The following is an 18,750-nucleotide window of genomic DNA, read 5'->3' as shown; positions in this document are numbered from 1 at the left end:
GAACTGAATATCTCCAACTTTGGAAGATGCTGAGTGTGGTAAGGTGTAGCTTTGATATTGACTTCTGTGACTACCCAATTAGGAATCGCCACAGCACTGTCCCTGACCATGTTCTCCTCCAATCGAGTGTTTGGGGGAGTGGGAAGCACAAACAGGTTGCGGATTCTGGCCGGGGGTGGGGAGGGAGAGAGGGAGCACATTTCTGCTCATGCTCATTAAAGTCAATCATCCACGTTTCCACAATGTGAAAGTACTGTTGGGCTGGCTGGCTGGCATGGTGAGTGAGAAAGCTTCTACGCCTGAGTTAGGCACAGGAAACCTTTTTATTTCAGTGGTTGGGTGGGTGGGGGAGGTCCATCCTGTAGATCTGGAGGGCAACAGCTTGGAGAAGGCTGGAGTGGGGAATTTTTATAAAAAATGCTAAAAACTCAAGGCATGAATAGATCTGATTCAACTTGGCAAAAGCCCTCCTTAAGAGCTATCACCTTACCATGTTTCATATCTTTATGTATAAAAAGTACACAGATGTAAGGATTTTTGTTATCTTCCGTTTAAAAATTCCTAAAAAATCAAAGCATGAACCAATATGATTCAATCTTGGTGGTTCTACAGTGCTCCTTAAGAGCTATCCCTGTGCAATGTTCTATCTCTTTATTTTTAAAAATGAGGGAGCTGTAAGCATTTCTGTTAGTACTGGTTACCTGAATACTGAACGGTTCTTCAAGGGTAATTCAGTAAGACAGAGAGAGGTCGAGAGGCAACAGGGGGAGACCATTACATATTTTCGGGACAGCCTTCCACTGCAATACTTAAACACAAGAATATCAAAGAAAAGCCCTAGCATGAGATTGCTAATCTGCAAGTTTGATTTTAGCAGTGTGGCCTAAGGTGAGATAACGCTGTCCTGATGGTTCTCAAAATGTACTTCAAGTTTTCTCTTAATTCTCATCAGCTCTACTTGAAATTGTCATAGAGGGAGCTGGTTCTCCTGTAAAGCTCCTCAAAAACCTGGAGGCATCACTGATCTGAGAACATCAAGAAGAAAAAAAACCCTTCCTTAGAAAAGTGTTTCTGCTCTGACAGACTTAACATACCAATTAATTTGGAAGCCCCGACTTAGACCCTGGATAGATACTCCTTTTTGTCTGGTTCACTTCAAGCAGCACTTTCCACAAAGCATGACCTTAGATGGAGCCAGCATCAAGGGCAGGCATTGTGAGATACCAACTGAAGGCCCACCCCCAGCAGGGGCCCACAGGGAAAATCTCCCATGACCTGCTTCTTCTCTTCAGCATTTCAACCTGTTCATTCACCTACTTCTCCTTCTGGCCCAGACAATGGTGGTGGTGAGAAGGAGGAGCAGGAGACACCATTGTCTTATTGCTCAGTATCTCTCTTGACTGCCAAGCAAGCAGGTCATAACAGGGAGGAGGAGGAGGAGATAAAGCTGGTAATACAGCAGTAAGAACATATACTCACAGAGGGAGGGTTCTTCTGTAAAGCTCCTCAAAAACCTGGAGGCATCACTGACCTGAGAACATCAAGGAAACAGCCCTCATCCTCAGAAAAATGAAAGCAGAGAGCAGCAAGTTCCCTGCACTACTTGTCTGGCCTGCAGAAGGGGGATTTATTCTTTCTCCTCTGACTCTTAATTGTCTTCTCACTCCAAGCTGAGCACCTGGCTCAGATAAATGGGGCCAGCTGTGGGACATTCACACAGGACTTGCAAGGGCTACCGGGAGCTGTAGTTAAGTGCAATTAAACAAACCCACAATGCTATCATGTCTCCCCTTACCCTTCTCTTCTCTGGGCTAAACGTGCCCTGTTCTCTCAGTCTCTCTTCATAGGGCTTTGCTTCCAGACCCCTGATCATCTTCGTTGCCCTCCTCTGAACACGCCCCAGTTTGTCTGTGTCTTTCTTGAAATGTGGAGCCCAGAACTGGACGCAATACTCTAGATGAGGCTTAACCAGGGCTGAACAGAGAGGAACAAGTACCTCACATAATTTGGCAACTATACTTCTATTAACACAGCCTATCATGTGACCCTCAAAAGCCTGAAAGGAAAGCATGAAGTCCTCCCCACTACCAACGCCACCACCACTGTTGGTGGCTCCCAGTTCCTTGTGCTTAGAGGTATATGACCCCTGAACATGGAGGTTCCATTTGCATTCATGAACCATTATGGTTAGAGGATTCGTGAAAATGAGAAGATCCAGGTTCAAGTGCCTACTTGACCATGAAGCTCACTGGGTGACTTTGGCCGAGTCACTGACTCTCAGCCTGACCCACCTCACAGGGTTGTTGTGACAATAAAATGGAGGAGGGAGATCACATCTGCTACCTTGGGCTCCTTGGGAGAAGTTCTTACTGGGAACAAACTTGGAGAGAATGGGGAAACGGTGTTGGTAGGCTAGCTGTATGCATTTCACCTTGTTATTGTATTTACCTTATGCCTCTTATAGTTTTGAAGAGTGAGTATCCATGTTGATTTTGTCCAGATGTGAAACTCCTTTCCCATTAATAAATACTTGTCTAGTAAAGTTTTTTTATTTCTTTTGTTTCTTTGAACCATTATAGTTTATTTTGTTGTTAAGATCTCCACCCTACATCTAATAGGCAACGCCCCCACCCAACACCTATGTAAAAATGGTTGCAGAAGACCCAGGAGTTTCTCTTTGTTTGTTTATGTTTGTTTTATAAATAGTGGTTTCATGGAGGAAGACAGAGAACAAAGGTTGCAGGATAAACGCAGCCCCGCTCCATCCTGCCCCAACTGGAATCACTGGGGTGTAACTGTTAATGTAGCAGCTGAAAAGGAGAAGATCAAGCCTGAATTACTTTCTTGACCATGAAGCTCACTGGGTGACCTTGGCCGAGTCGCTGACTCTCAGCCTGACCCACCTCACAGGGTTGTTGTGAGGATAAAATGGAGGAGGGAGATCATATGTGCCACCTTGGGCTCCATGGAAAAAGATCTTACTGGGAAGAAACTTGGATAGAATCAGGGCTCAGTGTAGCTGTCTCATTGAACCTGGTTATTACATATACTTTACAGCTCTTACAATTTGAAGAGGGAGTATCTGTGTAGATTTTGTCCAGATGTAAAACTCCTTTCCCATTTATACTTGTCAAGTAAAGTTTTCTATTTTTTCTTTCTTTGAACCATTATAGTTTATTTCCTTGTTATGATCCCCACCCTACATCTACAGTTAACACCCCCAATGCTTATCTAAAAGTGGTTGCAGGAGACCCAGGGTTTCTCTTTGTTTGTTCTTGTTTTATAAATACTGGTTTCATGGAGGAAGACAGAGAAATGAAGGTTCCTGGATAAACAGCCCCTCTCCATCCTGCCCCAATTGGATGTCCAGAGGAACTGCAGGCAGGAGCACTTGGATGTCATCAGAGGAGTAGGAAGTGAACCCTTCAGCGGTCCATTTTTCTTGCAGTTGCTCCACTTTCAAATCACAAAGACTTCCAACTAGTGGAAAGAACCAAAAAGAAGGAGGGGACAATATTTTCCAGTTTCCCCTTGCTTGCACAGAGTATGACAACATCACCCAATAAAAGAAGTGTTATGAATTAAGAAATTACCCTTGGCTTCAGTACATTGAAAATGCAGTCCAACTGTTCTTTCCCCATGATAAAATTCCCTGTGTTCCCTTTGGTTAAAGTGCTTAGAACTCTATAAAAAATGGCAGCCTGAAAATCCAACCTTGGATCATTCTTGTTTAATGAGGCAATTGAAATCAAGAGTACGAAACAGAGAAAACACACACAGAACTTTATTAGTATTCAAACACATTGAAAGTTACAGAAGCCATCTAAAAAGCAGCCACAGCTGCTGGACCAGATTTCCATTTCAATGCCAGAAGGGAGAAACTGCAGAAGACTTTGAAACATTTCACATCTTAATATCTCCTGTGTGTGGATTCAGGATTCCCCACATTGACCTTTCAGATATTTATAACTTGGCCAAATAATCCGAAGACCCCTCAACCCTGCCTGGGCATTTCTTAGTATGGCTCCTGCCTTGTAAAGGCCCTCACATAAGACAAGAAACTGAAAAAGTTGGTTGTCACTTCTCTGGCAGAGGGGGAAGTTCTATTTCTCCAGCTTCTCCCAAAGGCAGTTGTCATAAAATGGTACAGTACGATTACACTCTTAAAACCATCCAGATAAAACATACAATGAATAACATCAGAGAAGCACATAAATAAGGTTTCTCTTTTAAGCTATTAAAAACATCCCACTAAAATGTTTAATACAGTCACAAAACGCGAGGCAGGGAGTTCCACATATCGCATCCACCCAAATGTGGATGAAAACAATATATGGGCTGAAACTGCATCTTACCACCTTCCAAACGGTGAAGGTATTTCCCTGCTATGTGGACTCCCAAATTCATGGAGGCTGGACTGGTTATTCAAAAAATTTCTACAGTGTGAACATTTGTGTGGCCCTTCCTCTAAATGGACACTTGGATGTATTGTAAAGTTTGCTATACAAGTGAATGTTTCCCCACATAATAAGCATATGTAGGGAATTTAACATGTGTGCATTCTTTGCTCTCCAGAAAGTTCTGAACTCTGAAATCATCTCTGAGCATTCATGTGACATATCCTTTTCTGGTATTTTCCTAAAATGATAAAATACAATGAAGCAATAAAAACAACCCATGAGAACATAGAAGTAATACAGCCATTTAACCACTGAAGCTGAGGTAGGGTGTCCCATGTATCCATCCCCTCAGAAGGCCTGGCTTCCTGAAATCACCTTCCAGGACATCAAGACCTGTCTTAAGGATCCCCCCGGGCTGAAAACCTACTTATGCTGCGAGGATCAAACGGGAGGACATGGCTTCTTTAATGTGAAGTTTGAGCAGAGACTGAACGTTTGACCACATTTCAGGCCATGATGGAATTTTTGCATTCTCATGCTCATGATGGATCAATTCACCATCAAAACACATCATAGAACTAGGGTGTTTGTATTGTCACTGCAGTTTATGGACGTCATTGTAATGTATTGCGAGGTTTAGTAGGCCAGTAAAGATTTCCTCACACACTGAACATTTCTAGGGAGTCACCCGGGTATGAATTCTTTGATGTCTAACAAGCGGTTTCCTACAACGGAATATTTCACTGCACACAGAACATTGCTAAGATCTCTCTCCTTTGTGAATTCTCTCATGTCCAGTAAGTGATGAGGGATACCTTTTAAATACCTTTTAAGTATTTGAAGAGTGCTATCATGTCTCCCCTCAATCTTCTCTTCTCCAGGCTAAACATGCCCTGTTCTTTCAGTCTCTCTTCATAGGGCTTTGTTTCCAGACCCCGGATCATCGTGGTTGCCCTCCTCTGAACACGCTCCAGCTTGTCAGTGTCCTTCTTGAACTGTGGAGCCAAGAATTGGATGCAATACTCTAGATGAGGCCTAACCAGGGCCGAATAGAGAGGAACCAGTACCTCACGTGATTTGGAAGCTATACTTCTATTAATGCAGCCCAATGTGTCCATCTAGTCTAACATTCTGTTCACACAATGGCCAACCAGCTGTCAACCAGTAACCCACAAGCAGGAGACGGATGCAATAGCATTCTCCGCCCATGTTCCCCAGCAAGTGGTGTACACAGGCATACTGGTGCTGTAGGGTGCACATAGCTATTGGGACTAGTAGCCATTGATAGCCTTCTCCTTTAGGATTTCATCCAACTCCCTTTTAAATCATCTAAATTGGTGGCCCTAGACTGACCAACCCAGCAGGAAAACCAAGTTTGATCCAGTTCTGGAGCCTGGAACCAGGCTTCTGAATGGAGATTTACTCTATTGAGTAAAACTCCAGAGAAATCAGGCTGGCTGCCGTCCCTTGCTGGCTCCTGAGCCAGCTCAGAAGACAGCCTGGGAGGCAGTATCAGGAACCCCGGAAGTAAAGCCTCAACCTTCATGATACTTCCATCAAGACCCATTTTGTCCTGGATGTCTCATGAGTTTTGAGACTCCTGGAAAAGTTGAGGCAGGGCACACATATGCACCAAACAGAAAAAAAACCTGGCTATCAGCATCAGAGGTAGCCGGGCCAAGGAGCAGCGGTGAGTCAGCGGCAGAGGAGAAGAGTGAAGAGAGGAGGAGGAAGAAGAGGAAGAGGAGGAGGAGGAGGAGGAGGAGGAGAAGGAGAAGGAGGAGGAGGAGGAGGAGGAGGAGGAGGAGGAGAAGAAGAAGAAGAAGAAGAAGAAGAAGAAGAAGAAGAAGAAGAAGAAGAAGAAGAAGAAGAAGAGGAAGAAGAAGAAGCCACCGCCAGCAGCAGAGGAGCAGCGGTGGTGGCAGCACTGGTGGCAGAACATGGCAGAGAAATGGTGTCAAAGGAGGAGAGCCAAGGAGGAGAACTGGTGGCAGAGAAGTGGCAGAGGAGGAGAAATGACAGAGGAGCATCAGAGCAGGACACAGAAGCAGCGGGGGACGAGGACAGAACCAGTGGCAGGGGAACAGCAACGGAGAAGGAGCAGGAGCAGGAGACAAGTACCACAGTCCATGGGTGAAGGGGGTGAGAAAGAGGAGGCCCGTGGTGGTGCTCATGGTTTGCCTTGCCCCTGCCTGGGTCAGAAGTCCTCCCTTTTTCTGTCCTGTTCCTCCCAACAATCAGCTTCATTGGGTGACCCCTTTGGGTTCTAGTATTATGAGAGAGGGAGAAAAACGTCTCCCTATCCGCATTCTCCACTTCTTTGTTGTATAAACCACCACTGAATATTCAGAGGTATGCTGCACCTGACCATGGATGCTCTATTTCCCAGTCACAGCTAATGGGCCCTGCACTCGCACACCACCCATGTGCCCCTCCAAGTTTTTGTTTTTTATGAACACATTTTCTTGCTGGTTGCTGGGAGTGGTTCGAAACCAAGGGTAGTATACAAGCTTAGTCCTTCATAACCAGACCCATGGAAATCATGACTTACCTGAGTCTCATTCATTTCAAGGGGTCTGCTCGACTGAGGGCCTCCTGCTGCTGCCATCTTCTTGACCCCTGAGCAATGGAGAGTCAGACAGGGCACGTATGGGCCGCTACAACGGGCAGCAGTAAGCCTGCAGGTGGGTCCAGGAGGAGAAGGCTATCAATGGCTACTAGCCCTGATGGTTGCTTGCTATCTCTGCTATCTCCAGTATCTGGGACAGTAAGCCTGTGTGCACCAGTTGCTGGGGAATATGGGTGGGAGGGTACTGTTGCACAATGTCCTGCTTTGTGGGTCAACAGCTGTTCAGCTACTGTGTGAACTGAGTGCTGGACTAGATAGAACTTAGTTTTGATCTAGCAGGACAGTTACGTTGTTATGACTAACTTACTCTCATGTAAGTCCTCATGTGGCTGCAATCCACCTTAAAAGGTGGATTCCTGCAATGAGCAGGGGGTTGGACTTGATGGCCTTATAGGCCCCTTCCAACTCTACTATTCTATGATTGTATGATTCATTGAATCCAGTTACTTAAAAGAAATAGCAACACTCTTAAAATAATATGCTCTATTATGTTCTTTTTAGTAGAATACATTATGTTTTTGTTGGCTCAACATGCCTAACCACTGTGGCTAAATGTGTCATCTGAACAGAGTCAAAGTTTAGTTAGGTTAGCAAGATGCATTTATCCCTGGTTGTTCCAGTAGCCCATTGCTCATTCAGGGTGTGCGTGGAAAGAGCCAAAAGATGAGCGGGGATGTTATTTTGCCCGTTTCCCCTTCCATGTAGTGCCATCACTCGTTCCAGGTTGGGAAGGCGCTTCTTATGGAGGCTTAGCTTTAACACACGGAGAATCTTGCCCAAGTGTCTCACAACGTTTGGTGTGGCCAACTCATTCTGCTGTGACCATTTTCATTTAAAAGAAGCAAATAGAATAAAGACTATAACAGATAAAATACACACACAGTTTTATTACTAATCAAACAAATTAAAAGGTACATAAGCTGTCTAAAAAACAGCAACAGGTACTCTCTACCAGTTTTCCAGTTCATAATGGAGAAAAAACAGAAGCCGTTCCAACCTTTCACTTCTTTATCTCCCCTCTGGGTGAGTTCAAAATCCCCCAATGTTTCCATTTAATCATCAATAACTTGGCCCAGTTCTCAGAATTTTCATCACCATCTCAGCATCTCTTGGTGTGGCTGCTGCCACGGGAACTCCGTCACGTCAAAAAAAGATGGCTAGCATTTCTCCAACTGGGTGGCAAAGTTCTGATTCTAGAGTTCCTCCCAAAGATAAAGTTTATAAAACGGTACCATACAATTAATATACTAAAAACATTCAGATAAAACATGCAATTAATACCATCAATGGACCACATACATAGAATATTAATCTCTAAAAATCACACACCCCGTAAATTGTCTAATACAGTCAATGAGCCATTCACCCTGAGAGAGGGAACCCTACATGCCGCCACCACTAAAAAGGGCCTGCTTCATGCAGTTACGTAATAAGATGTAAAGCAACTAAACCCAAATCAAAATCCCAGCTGATCAACTCTTTATATTTAGAGGTTCTAATAGGGATGTGTCTGCTTTGATGAGAAAGAATGTGTTTTCAGAGACTGAATCTTACCATATTCCACATATGGGATGTCCCTCCTGTGCACATTCTCAAGTTCAGGAGGCTTGATTCATCATCCAAACAACCCCTATAGTGTGAGCATTTATGTGACAAGATGTACGAAAGGTTTGCTGTACAAGTGAATATATATTTTTACGTGCTCATCTGGAGACTTCTCTGTGTGCATTCTTCAACATGCAAGTAAGTTCCAAACTCTGAACGCATCACTACACATTTAAATCTATATCGTTCTATGCAATTTTCTTAAAACAATTTTCATGAAGGCTAGATTCAACATCAAAATTAGAATTACAGTGGGTACATTTTTATGGACTCCTGTTTATGAACATCTTTGTCATGTATAGTAAGGTTTGCTATCCAGGTCAACCTTTTCACAACACCCTGAGCAATTCTAGGGAGTCTCCTGTTTATGAATTCTTTGATGTTTAATAAGTTGGGACTTGTGAAGGAATGTTTTTGTACACAAAGAGCATTGAAAAGGTTTCTTTCCAGTATGAATTCTTTTGTGCACAGTAAGGTTGCTGTTTCGATTGAAGCCCTTACCACATTCTTTGCATTGAAAGGGTTTCTCGCCTGTGTGAATTAGTTGATGTGACTTAAGGTGTGAGCTCTGATTGAAGGTCTTTCCACATTCTTTGCACAAAAAGGGTTTCTTCCCTGAGTGATTTTGTTGATGGTTCTTAAGGGATGAGCTCCTATTGAAGCCTTTTCCACACTCTTCACATTTATAGGGTTTCTCCCCTGTATGGCACCTACGATGTTGCTTAAGGGTTGATTTGAGTTTGAAATGTTTTCCGCACTGTTCACATTTATAGGGTTTCTCCCGTGCATGGCAGCTTTGATGCTGTCTAAGGTTTGATTTGCAGTTGAAACGTTTTCCACATTGCTCACATTTATGGGGTTTCTCCCCTGTATGGCACATGAGATGTTGCTTAAGGGTTGATCTTTGATTGAAACTCTTTCCACATTCTTCACATTTATAGGGTTTCTTCTTCCCTGTATGACACCTTTGATGTCGTCTAAAATTTGATTTCCAGTTGAAACGTTTTCCACATTGTTCACACTTATAGGGTTTCTCCCCTGTATGGCACCTGCAATGTTGCTTAAGGGTTGATCTTTGATGGAAGCTCTTTCCACATTCTTCACATTTATAGGGTTTCTCTCCTGTGTGAATTCGTTCATGTCTGGTAAGGTATACTCTCTGACGGAAGCTTTTCCCACATTCTTTGCATTTAAAGGGTTTCTCCATTCTATGGTACAGTTTATGTATGATGAGGTTTAATCTTTGAGTGAACCTCTTTCCACATTCTGTACAATTATGCAGTTTCCCCCCTAAGTGAATTCGCTGATGTATTTTAAGGACTGAATCGCATCTGAAATTCTTTCCACATACCAAACATTTATGTGTCTTTCCCCTGTCATCAAGCCTTGGATGTTTCATCGGTTTTTTGGTCAGAGGGTCACTTTTCAAAGGCTCTGAGCTTTGGCGGGGTTCCTCCCCTGTGTAGATTCTCAAATGAGAATCAAGGCACTTTCTGGGTCTCTTTGTTTTCTGCTTTCCTGGTTCAAGGGAGACCCCACTCACAGAGGGAATGGATTTATCCTTCCTTCCCTGCGTACCGTTTCCTGACTGCTTCCTTTTTTGAGGCTGATTGCAGACCTCCCGAATTCTAGTTCTTCTTGGTGGTGGTCCTATCTGTTGTTTTCCCTCATCCTCACTCTCCTGTACATCCTCTGATGGAATCAATAAGAGAAAACAGAGTTGAGAAGCTGGGGGATATATTATAGGGAAAATGCATCTCAATTTTTAAGTTATCTGTTGGCAGGAATGAGGTTTTTGTTTATTTAGGTAAATTTACCCAAGCAAACATGAATAAAAAAAACTGAACAATATCCTGGATTTCTGGGGAAAACCCCCGACTCAGATTGGAAATACAAGTACAGTGGATGTGGAAGGGAAATTCAACACACCAAAAAAGCACCAGATTTCCCCACAACGGGTAAAGCAACATCTTGGTTTCCTAATTCAATCAATCTTTTACAGCACAAAATGAGAATCCACACATTAAAGTAAGTTCCGAAGCCTCAGGGTTTAGATACAACATTGTTCTGGGGCCATTAGTGTGGATGTGAAATTTTGCCCTTTCCGGAAGCCCCGGAAAATGCCATGTTCCCAAGTTTAAGAACATCAGAAGAGCCCTGCTGGATCAGACCGAGGGTCCATTTAGTCCAGCACTCTGTTCACACAGGGGCCAACCAGCCTTCGGCCAGGGATGAACAAGCGGGACAAGGTGCAACAGCACCCTGCCACCTATGTTCCCCAGCAACTGGTTGGGGACATAGTGGACTTCTCCCTCCACTCTAGTGGAGGCCACCACCACTGCACTACAGCAAGTGTGTTGTAGTGGCTAAAGTGTTGGACAGGGAGTCCAGAGATCCTACTGGGTGACTTTGGGCCAAACAGACTCTCAGCCCAATCTACCTCACAGGGTCGTTGTTGTGAGGATAAAATGGAGAGGAGGAGGATTATATATGCCGCCTTGGGTTCCTTGGAGGGAAAAAGGTACGATATAAATGAAAAAATAATATGAGATTTCCCCAGTCTTGAGGAAATTGCATTTCTCCCCCTCCCCCACCAATGGGGAGCTTCAAGGACCATTTAATAAAGTCTTTAAGGGCTCCATTGGTGCAGGGGGTGGGAAAGAAAAAGGCAATTTCACAAGGGCTGGATTAATTGCATATTTTCTCCCTCCACTCTGGAACAGAAAGCTTGGGCTATGGGGCAGTATATAAATGTAACATCATCATCATCATAGCAGCATATTTTCCCACACTGTGTGAATGGTGGCTGCCATTAATGGAGCTGGGAGGGGGGAAGGGGAAAGGTCAAGGTCACGCAGACTGGCGCCCGACAGCTCTCAGAAGGCTCCAGAGCACTCAGGCAGGGGTCAGTCCCAGCACCGGATGCATCTGCCTGGGCCCATGAAGGCCCATGGTTTGTAGGCCTATCCAAGGGTTGTCTGGTAGACAACTGAACAAACCCTGGTTTGTGCTCTCAATCCTGGCTTGTTTGTTTCCCTCTTCATTTGCCCACTTCATCCCTGTGTCCCAAATGCTCCTGCAAGACTGTAGTCCTGGCATGTAGAATGGCTGGGGATTTTGTTTGTTTTTATGACTATTGCCCACCACTTTGTAGTCTGGCAAAATAGTCCATGAAGAACTCCTCAACGTTGTGTGTTCTCATCACTAATTCTTTCATCTAAACCAGTGCTAAATAACTGGTCCAGCTCCAAGGCCCACCTTGGACTCCCACTTTCACAATTTCCTCCATGCCCAACATAACGGCAATGCTTTTGCTATTACCCAACTTGACTGACCTCATAACCACCAGTTGTAATGATCCACCAGTTGAAGACCACTCATCTAAACTACTTTTCTCCTCACATGGAGTTCCTGGCCACTGCTCCTTCCTAGAAACCAACTCCTAGGGATTGAGCAGCATACTCTGACTCCCTGTGATGGTTCATCCAGGATCGCTGACGGATGACCTACTCTAGGAGACCTCATCATAGCTATTTCACACCGCCATTCACACTCAACTGAGGCAGTTATGCTTCCAACAGAATTCTAGATGTGCTACCCTATATTTCTCTCCATCTTCTCTTATCATCAAATATTTACTGCAGAAGTAAGAGAACCTTAGTAGCAGAGATAAAGCTGGTAATATTATATTATATTATATTATATTATATTATATTATATTATATCTGGAGACAATTTTGGGTGCTGTACTATTTATTTGAAAAAGTCAGTAGAAGTCAAATTAGGCAACTTTACCTAACAGCTCTTGGGGATTAATCCTCTGAGAATGATGTTGCAGCTCCACATGGGATAACATCTTCCTCCTGCGAATAGCTCTGACTCTGGGTTGACTGTGGCCTTCCACTTCCTCCATTGGGTGGATTTCCTGCCGACTTTCAGCTCTTTCCAAGGTTGCTGAGGCAGCTTCCAGTCCCCCACATGGGGAAAGGTTCTCTCGTACTCCTGACACCGATGACTCTCGTGGCCCCTCCTGTCCTTGTTCTTCTGCCTTCTTTTCCTCCCCATCATCTCTGTTCATCTACTCTTTGTCAGCTGGAGAAACAAGAGAACCCCAAGGAACTGATACCTGGACTAGAGAAATGTGGGAGATGAAAAACAGGGGAGGGAGTCAATTAACTAGGGTGACCATATGGAAAAGACGACAGGGCTTTTTCTTTTTTTAAAAAAAAATGTTTCCAAGCACCATTAATGAAAGACACTACGGAGCAAAATATAATACATATAAGCAGACACACACACACACACACACAAACCAAACAAAGCAAAGTAAAAAAAAACACACAGAAAAAACCACAAAACCAAAATGTTCGTCTAGTACATTCTTCCAATGTTCTTACTTTTGCTCCTCAGCAAAAGTATGTGGCAATATTGTGTTTTTTTCTTACTCTATCACTATCAATTCCAAATCTCTAATTTCTCTCTTAACATTTTCTACACTATTGGTTGAATCCATGTGGATTTCATGTCCATTTGTAGGGTGATTACATGAAAAGAAGGACAGGGCTCCTGTATCTTTAACAGATGTATATAAAAGGGAATTTCAGCAGGTGTCATTTGAATGCATGCATGTCCTGGTGAAATTCCCTCTTCATCAGAACTGTTAAAGCTGCAAGAGCCCTGCCTAGTATGACCAGATACAAAAGAGGGAAGGGCTACTGCGGCTTTCACTATTGTGATGAAGAGGGAATTTCAGCAGGTGCTGCAGGCATACAAATGACACCTGCTGAATTTCCCTTTTCTATACGACTGTTAAAGATATGGTCACCCTAAATAAACTCAAGAAGGATATTTTCTCCTCAGAGACCTTATGAGAATGGAGGTCTGTGAAGAAAAGTGCTCCTGCCATCGACCAGGGGGCACTAAGAGAGGCCAAGTATCTATGTGAGATTACTGAAAATCCTTAGACAAACACGGAACAAAAACATCTCACTTAATGTGAACAATTTTTAAAAAGCAAGAATTCCAGAGACTGCCCTGATGGGTCACCCTAAGCTTGCATGTGCGGGCCTAGATGCTGGCACCAGGCCTACTTCCCTCTGTCCTGAGCCCCTGCTCCTCCTGGTATGATTCAGGGACGCTGGGGTTGCAGAGCCCTGAATTTCATCGCCAGATAAGCCCCTGGTCAAAAGCTTTTTAAATAGTCTGAAGGCTAGAGCAGGTACTGACGTGCACTGATATTTACTTGTATTTATTTATTTATTTATTTATTGAATTTATATACTGCCCCATAGCCAAAGGTCTCTGGGAGCTTTATAAAAGTTAAAAACAGTGAACATTTAAAAGTACACAAAATTTTAAAAAATCAACAGTTCTGGGGTCCTTTAGAAAGCAAACAAACTCAGCATATATTGTTAAATGCTGTTAAATGCTTGGGAGAAGAGAAAGGACTTGACCTGGTGCCGAAAAGATAAACAATGTTGGCGCCAGGTGAGCTTCGTCTGGGAGATCATTCCATAATTGGGTGGCCACCACTGAAAAGGCCCTCTCCCTAACTGCCATCCTCCGAGCTTCCCTCAGAGTAGGCACTAGCAGGAGGACCATAGATGTTGAGTGCAGTGGATGGGTCATAGAATCATAGAATAGCAGAGTTGGAAGGGGCCTACAAGGCCATCGAGTCCAACCCCCTGCTCAATGCAGGGTCGGTTCATCATAACTGTTGGGGTGCAATACACATTCCATATACCACTTCAATAGTGTTATTTCAAGATTTTTATTATATATTTGTAATGATTTGACATAAGCCGTAGATCAGATAGCAACCTTATGCACTTTTAGACAGAAAAAAGTCCTCCCAGTATTCCTCAGCCAGCCATGCACAGGATTGCCCCCTTAACGATTAATCAATTAAAGGTTGCATTCCCTAGTATAAAATCCAGCAAGTCTTTTCCTTTCTTTTCTCAGGAAACAGGATCAAGCTCCACTTTAGGGCCAAGCCAGATGTTCCCTATGGTGACTACCTGACCTCCCTGTAAGCACTCCCAGCCCCAATTCAATCAGAGATGTGTTCTTTATTTTTATCAGAATTGTCCTCTTAATGTGGGGGAGGGATGAAATTTTGGTAAAATAATAAGTGAGGGGAAAGCTTAAATCCTACCCCTTCCCGAACGTCCATGTTTCATACACAACTTAGGGCTGCGTGGGCTTACACAGGGGTAAGTAAAATACTTAGGAAATTGTTTCAGCTTGTTATTAAAGAACCTGTAGGGAGGAACACCCCTAAAACATCTGCAAACATGGGCCACTGGGCCAGATCTATACAAAGCAGGACACGACACTTTGAAAAGAGTTGGAAAGCTGTATATGGAAAGTTTCCTGGGCCCCAACAGTTTCCACTACTGTTGTAAACTGTTTTAAAGCAGTAGTGTAGATCCTGCCATGGGAAAAAGATAAGTTCTTTTCACCTCTCATGCTGCCATGGGAGTGGTGACTCCTCCTGTAGTTCCTTGCCTTGCTGGTCATCTTCCTCCCTTCTAACCAGGGAGTTCCCTAACTCTGCTTTGTTTTACTTAAGAGAGGCACAATCTTCCTTGAACTCACCAATATCTCCCCAAAAGCCAAGGAAGGTCAACAGCCAAGGACGGAGCCACAACCAGGAACAAAGCAGCAACCACCCCAGGTGAGGAAGAACATCTGCAACAGAGCAGCCAGTGAGTTAAATTCCAAATAATCAAACCTGGGTGGAAAGGCCCAACCCTGAAGTTCTCTTCTGGATATTCAGACTGTGTTGTTGGCTGAGTTCTTGCTGGTTACAAAGAGGGATTTATAGTTTTCCTCCTTCCTTCCAATCCTCACTTCTCACCTCAATGTCTTTGATCATTGAAATGGGGCCAGGTGTTGGTCATTTCTGCAGTGAAATGGAAGGGTCTACTCTACCTGGGACTAAATTTGGCAGCTCTCCATAAGAATGTAAGACGGGCCCTACTGGATCAGACCAAGTGTCCGTCTAGTCCAGCACTCTGTTCACACAGTGGCCAAGCAGCCATTGGACAGGGATGTACAAGCAGGACATGGTGCAACAGCACCCTCCCACCCATGTTCCCCAGCAACTGATGCACAAATGCTTATTGTCTCAAATACTGGAGATAGCATACAACCATCAGGGCTAGTAGCCATGGATAGCCTTTGCCTTCAGGAATTTATCCAACCTCCTTTTGAAGCCATTCAAATTGGTGGCTATCACTACATCTTCTGGTAGTGAATTCCGTAATTTAACAATGCGCTGCCACCATCGTTGCGAGCAACAAGAAGCCTGGGGGAGTGAACTAGAAAGGAAGCCTGCGGGTGGGTCCGTGAAAGCTCCTGGCAGCAGCCGAAAAGCGACAGAGGAGGAGAACTGGTGGAGGAGCAGCAGAGGAGGACACAGAAGCAGCTGCAGAGGCAGTGAACCAGCAGTGGAGAAGGAGGAGAAGGCAAGCACCACAGTCCATGGGCAAAGGAGGTTGTGAGGAGGAGGAGGAGGAGGAGGAGGCTGGGCCAGTCAGTGTGCCCCCCCTTTTTCTGAGCTGTGGCACGCACATGGGGATTTGACTGCCCAGTCCATCTCTTTGCTTAGATGCATCACGTGGCACATGCCGCTTGCCTGGGCTTGCTCCCTGCTCAGGCCTTCAGCCAGCGCAGCCCACACTACCCTCCTTGTCCAGCCGGCAGCCACACTCCGCACGTGGCTTGATTGATTCAGCTGCACTGGCAGCTCCCGTCTGGGCCAACAGTGAGTGCAGCCCTGTATTCCAGCTCCACATGTGCATGGCTGTATCTGCCCTGCTCTTTTTCAAGTGACTGCACTCCACCCATGCTCCCAGGTGGTCTCCCCTTGTTTTCATCCACTGTGGGTGTGGCCTTAGTCAGATGCTCAGTCTTGCACCCACCCAGCACAAGAGGCCCTGGTGGAGGCGGTAAGAGACGGATTTTATTTGGGGTTTTTGCCTTCTCCTTCTTCTAATCTCCTTTTTTTCCTTTTCACTTTGTCAGCTGTGATTAGGAAAGGCTAAAAGAACCCCCACGTATATTTTCATAATCTGAACTGAAAGACAACTCTAAAGGGCATATCTTGTGCTGCTGCTGCTGCTGTTGCTGATGTGTATATAAAATATAGATATACCAGTTTGAAGGGATTGCCATCTCTTTCCAACTATTCTGCCTGTGCCCATTCATCCTTTGCTCACCGTTCTGTTAACTACTTCTTGCCTCCATCTTGCACAGCCTGTGGACATTGGGGATAAATTCTAAAACACAAACCCAAAAAAGGCCCTTTCTTCTGAGACTTTTGGGACGATGCAAAGTGCAGCTGTGGTTCAGCTAACTGCGGCTGCCGAGAATTCAGGTTCATGGCAAACATTCCTATTTTCCTTTCAATAAAGCCTGCTTTGGTTCATCGTACTGAAAGGGCAAAAGCAAGAAGATCCACTGAAAAATATTCCTGGGCACAGTGGGAGGAAGAGAAAACTTGTACAACAACTGAAAATAAATGTGAAATCCTGACAAATTGAATATCTTCATTGTTCTTCATTTCAGTGATTTTAACATTAGCATATTATGAACAGCAGGTTTATCTTGTTGTGAAGTGTAGAATTAGACATGTGACCAAGGCCACACCCCCTTGGGGGCCAATCATGTCAAGATGATTCCAGCTCGGGGGCTGGGCAGGTCTCCTTGAGGGTGGCCATATTGTCCTCCTTTTTGGATCCCAAAAATATCATCAGCCTAGCCATCACCTCATCTTGATAGTGAATTCCATTGTTTAACTCTGCGCTGTGTACAGAGGCACTTCCTTTGATCTGTCCTGAATCTCCCATGAATCACCTTCATCAGATGATCCCTTTGGGTTCTAGTATTATGAGAGGGGGAGAAAAATGTCTCCCTATTCGCATTCTCCACTCCTTTGTTGTATAAACCACCAACTGATCATGGATACTCTTTTCCCCCGTCACAGCTAATGAGAACTGATAGACCTCTCCTCCTCCTCCATTAATTTGCCTCATTCTCCATTATAAGTGAGCACATTATAAGTGAGCACCACCCACGTGCCCCTAGTGCTCAGCCCTTCCAAGTTTTTGTTTTTTATGAAAACAGTTTCATGCTGTCTGCATAACCAGACCCATGGAAATCATGACTTACTTGAGTCTCATTCATTTCCATGGGTCTGCTCGAGAGAGGGCCTCCTGCTGCTGCCATCTTCTTGTCCCCTGAGCAATGGGGAGTCAGACAGAGCAGGTGTGGGGAGCTACAACAGGCAGCAGTAAGCCTGCAGGAGGGTCCAGGTGGAAAAGGCTATCAATGGTCACTAGTCCTGATGGCTATATGCTACCTCCAGTGTCAGAGTCAGCATGCCTAGATACCCCAGTTGCTGGGGAACATGGGTGGGTGGGTACTGTTGCACTATGTCCTGCTTTGTGGGTCAACAGCTGTTCATCAACTGTGTGAACTGAGTGCTGGACTAGATAGAACTTTGGTCTGATCCAGCATGACAGTTCTGACGTTGTTATGACTGACTTACCCTCGTGGAAGCCCTGATGTGGCTGCAATTCCCTTGCTCAAAAGAAATAGCACCACTCTTAAAATAATAAGCTCTCGTGTGTACCTTTTAATAGAATACATCACATTTTTCTTAGCTAAAAACGCTTAACCACTGTGGCTTAATGTGTCATCTGAACAGAGTCAAAGTCTCGTTAGGTTAGCAAGATGCTTTTATCCCTGGTTGTTCCATTAGCCATTGCATCACTCGTTCCAGGTTAGGAAGGGGCTTCTTGTAGAGGCTAAGCTTTAACACACGGAATACCCACTCCAAGTGTTTCACAATGTTTGATGTGGCCAACTCACACTGTGGGAAACTGTAGTCTAAATTTTCAACCTGTGACCATATTTGTTTAAAAGGAGCAATAAAGACTATAACAGATAAAATACAAACACACTTTTATTACTAATCAAACAAATTAGAAGTTACATCAGCTGTCTAAAAAACAGCAACAGGTACTCTACGAGGTTTCCAGTTCAACTCCATAATGGAGAAAAAACAGAAGCCGTTCCAACATTTCGCTTCTTCCTCTCTCCTCTGGGTGA

At 44.4% G+C, this 18,750-nt stretch overlaps 1 protein-coding gene across 1 annotated transcript; it reads right to left on the bottom strand.

Annotated features, from left to right (window-relative positions):
- Positions 1–8,983: 8,983 nt before the first annotated feature.
- Positions 8,984–12,712, bottom strand: LOC134395691 (zinc finger protein 501-like). The gene is made up of 2 exons (XM_063121853.1): positions 12,430–12,712; positions 8,984–10,152 (listed from the first exon to the last, which is right to left on the bottom strand). Exons 1-2 carry the CDS (start codon positions 12,710–12,712, stop codon positions 8,984–8,986), a joined length of 1,452 nt encoding a protein of 483 aa, XP_062977923.1.
- Positions 12,713–18,750: the final 6,038 nt, after the last annotated feature.

Source organism: Elgaria multicarinata, chromosome 3, assembly GCF_023053635.1.
Source record: "Elgaria multicarinata webbii isolate HBS135686 ecotype San Diego chromosome 3, rElgMul1.1.pri, whole genome shotgun sequence".
In the NCBI taxonomy this organism is placed as follows: domain Eukaryota; kingdom Metazoa; phylum Chordata; class Lepidosauria; order Squamata; family Anguidae; genus Elgaria; species Elgaria multicarinata.
This window is presented reverse-complemented; position numbering and strand designations above follow the sequence as displayed.

Bases quoted from the DNA above. Each gene is read 5' to 3' on its own strand.
- LOC134395691 (XM_063121853.1), bottom strand. From the start codon at position 12,712: ATGAACAGAGATGATGGGGAGGAAAAGAAGGCAGAAGAACAAGGACAG. The intron at 10,153-12,429 runs GTAAAGTTGCCT...CCCTTGAACCAG, and splicing joins TAATCCCCAAGAGCTGTTAG to GAAAGCAGAAAACAAAGAGA.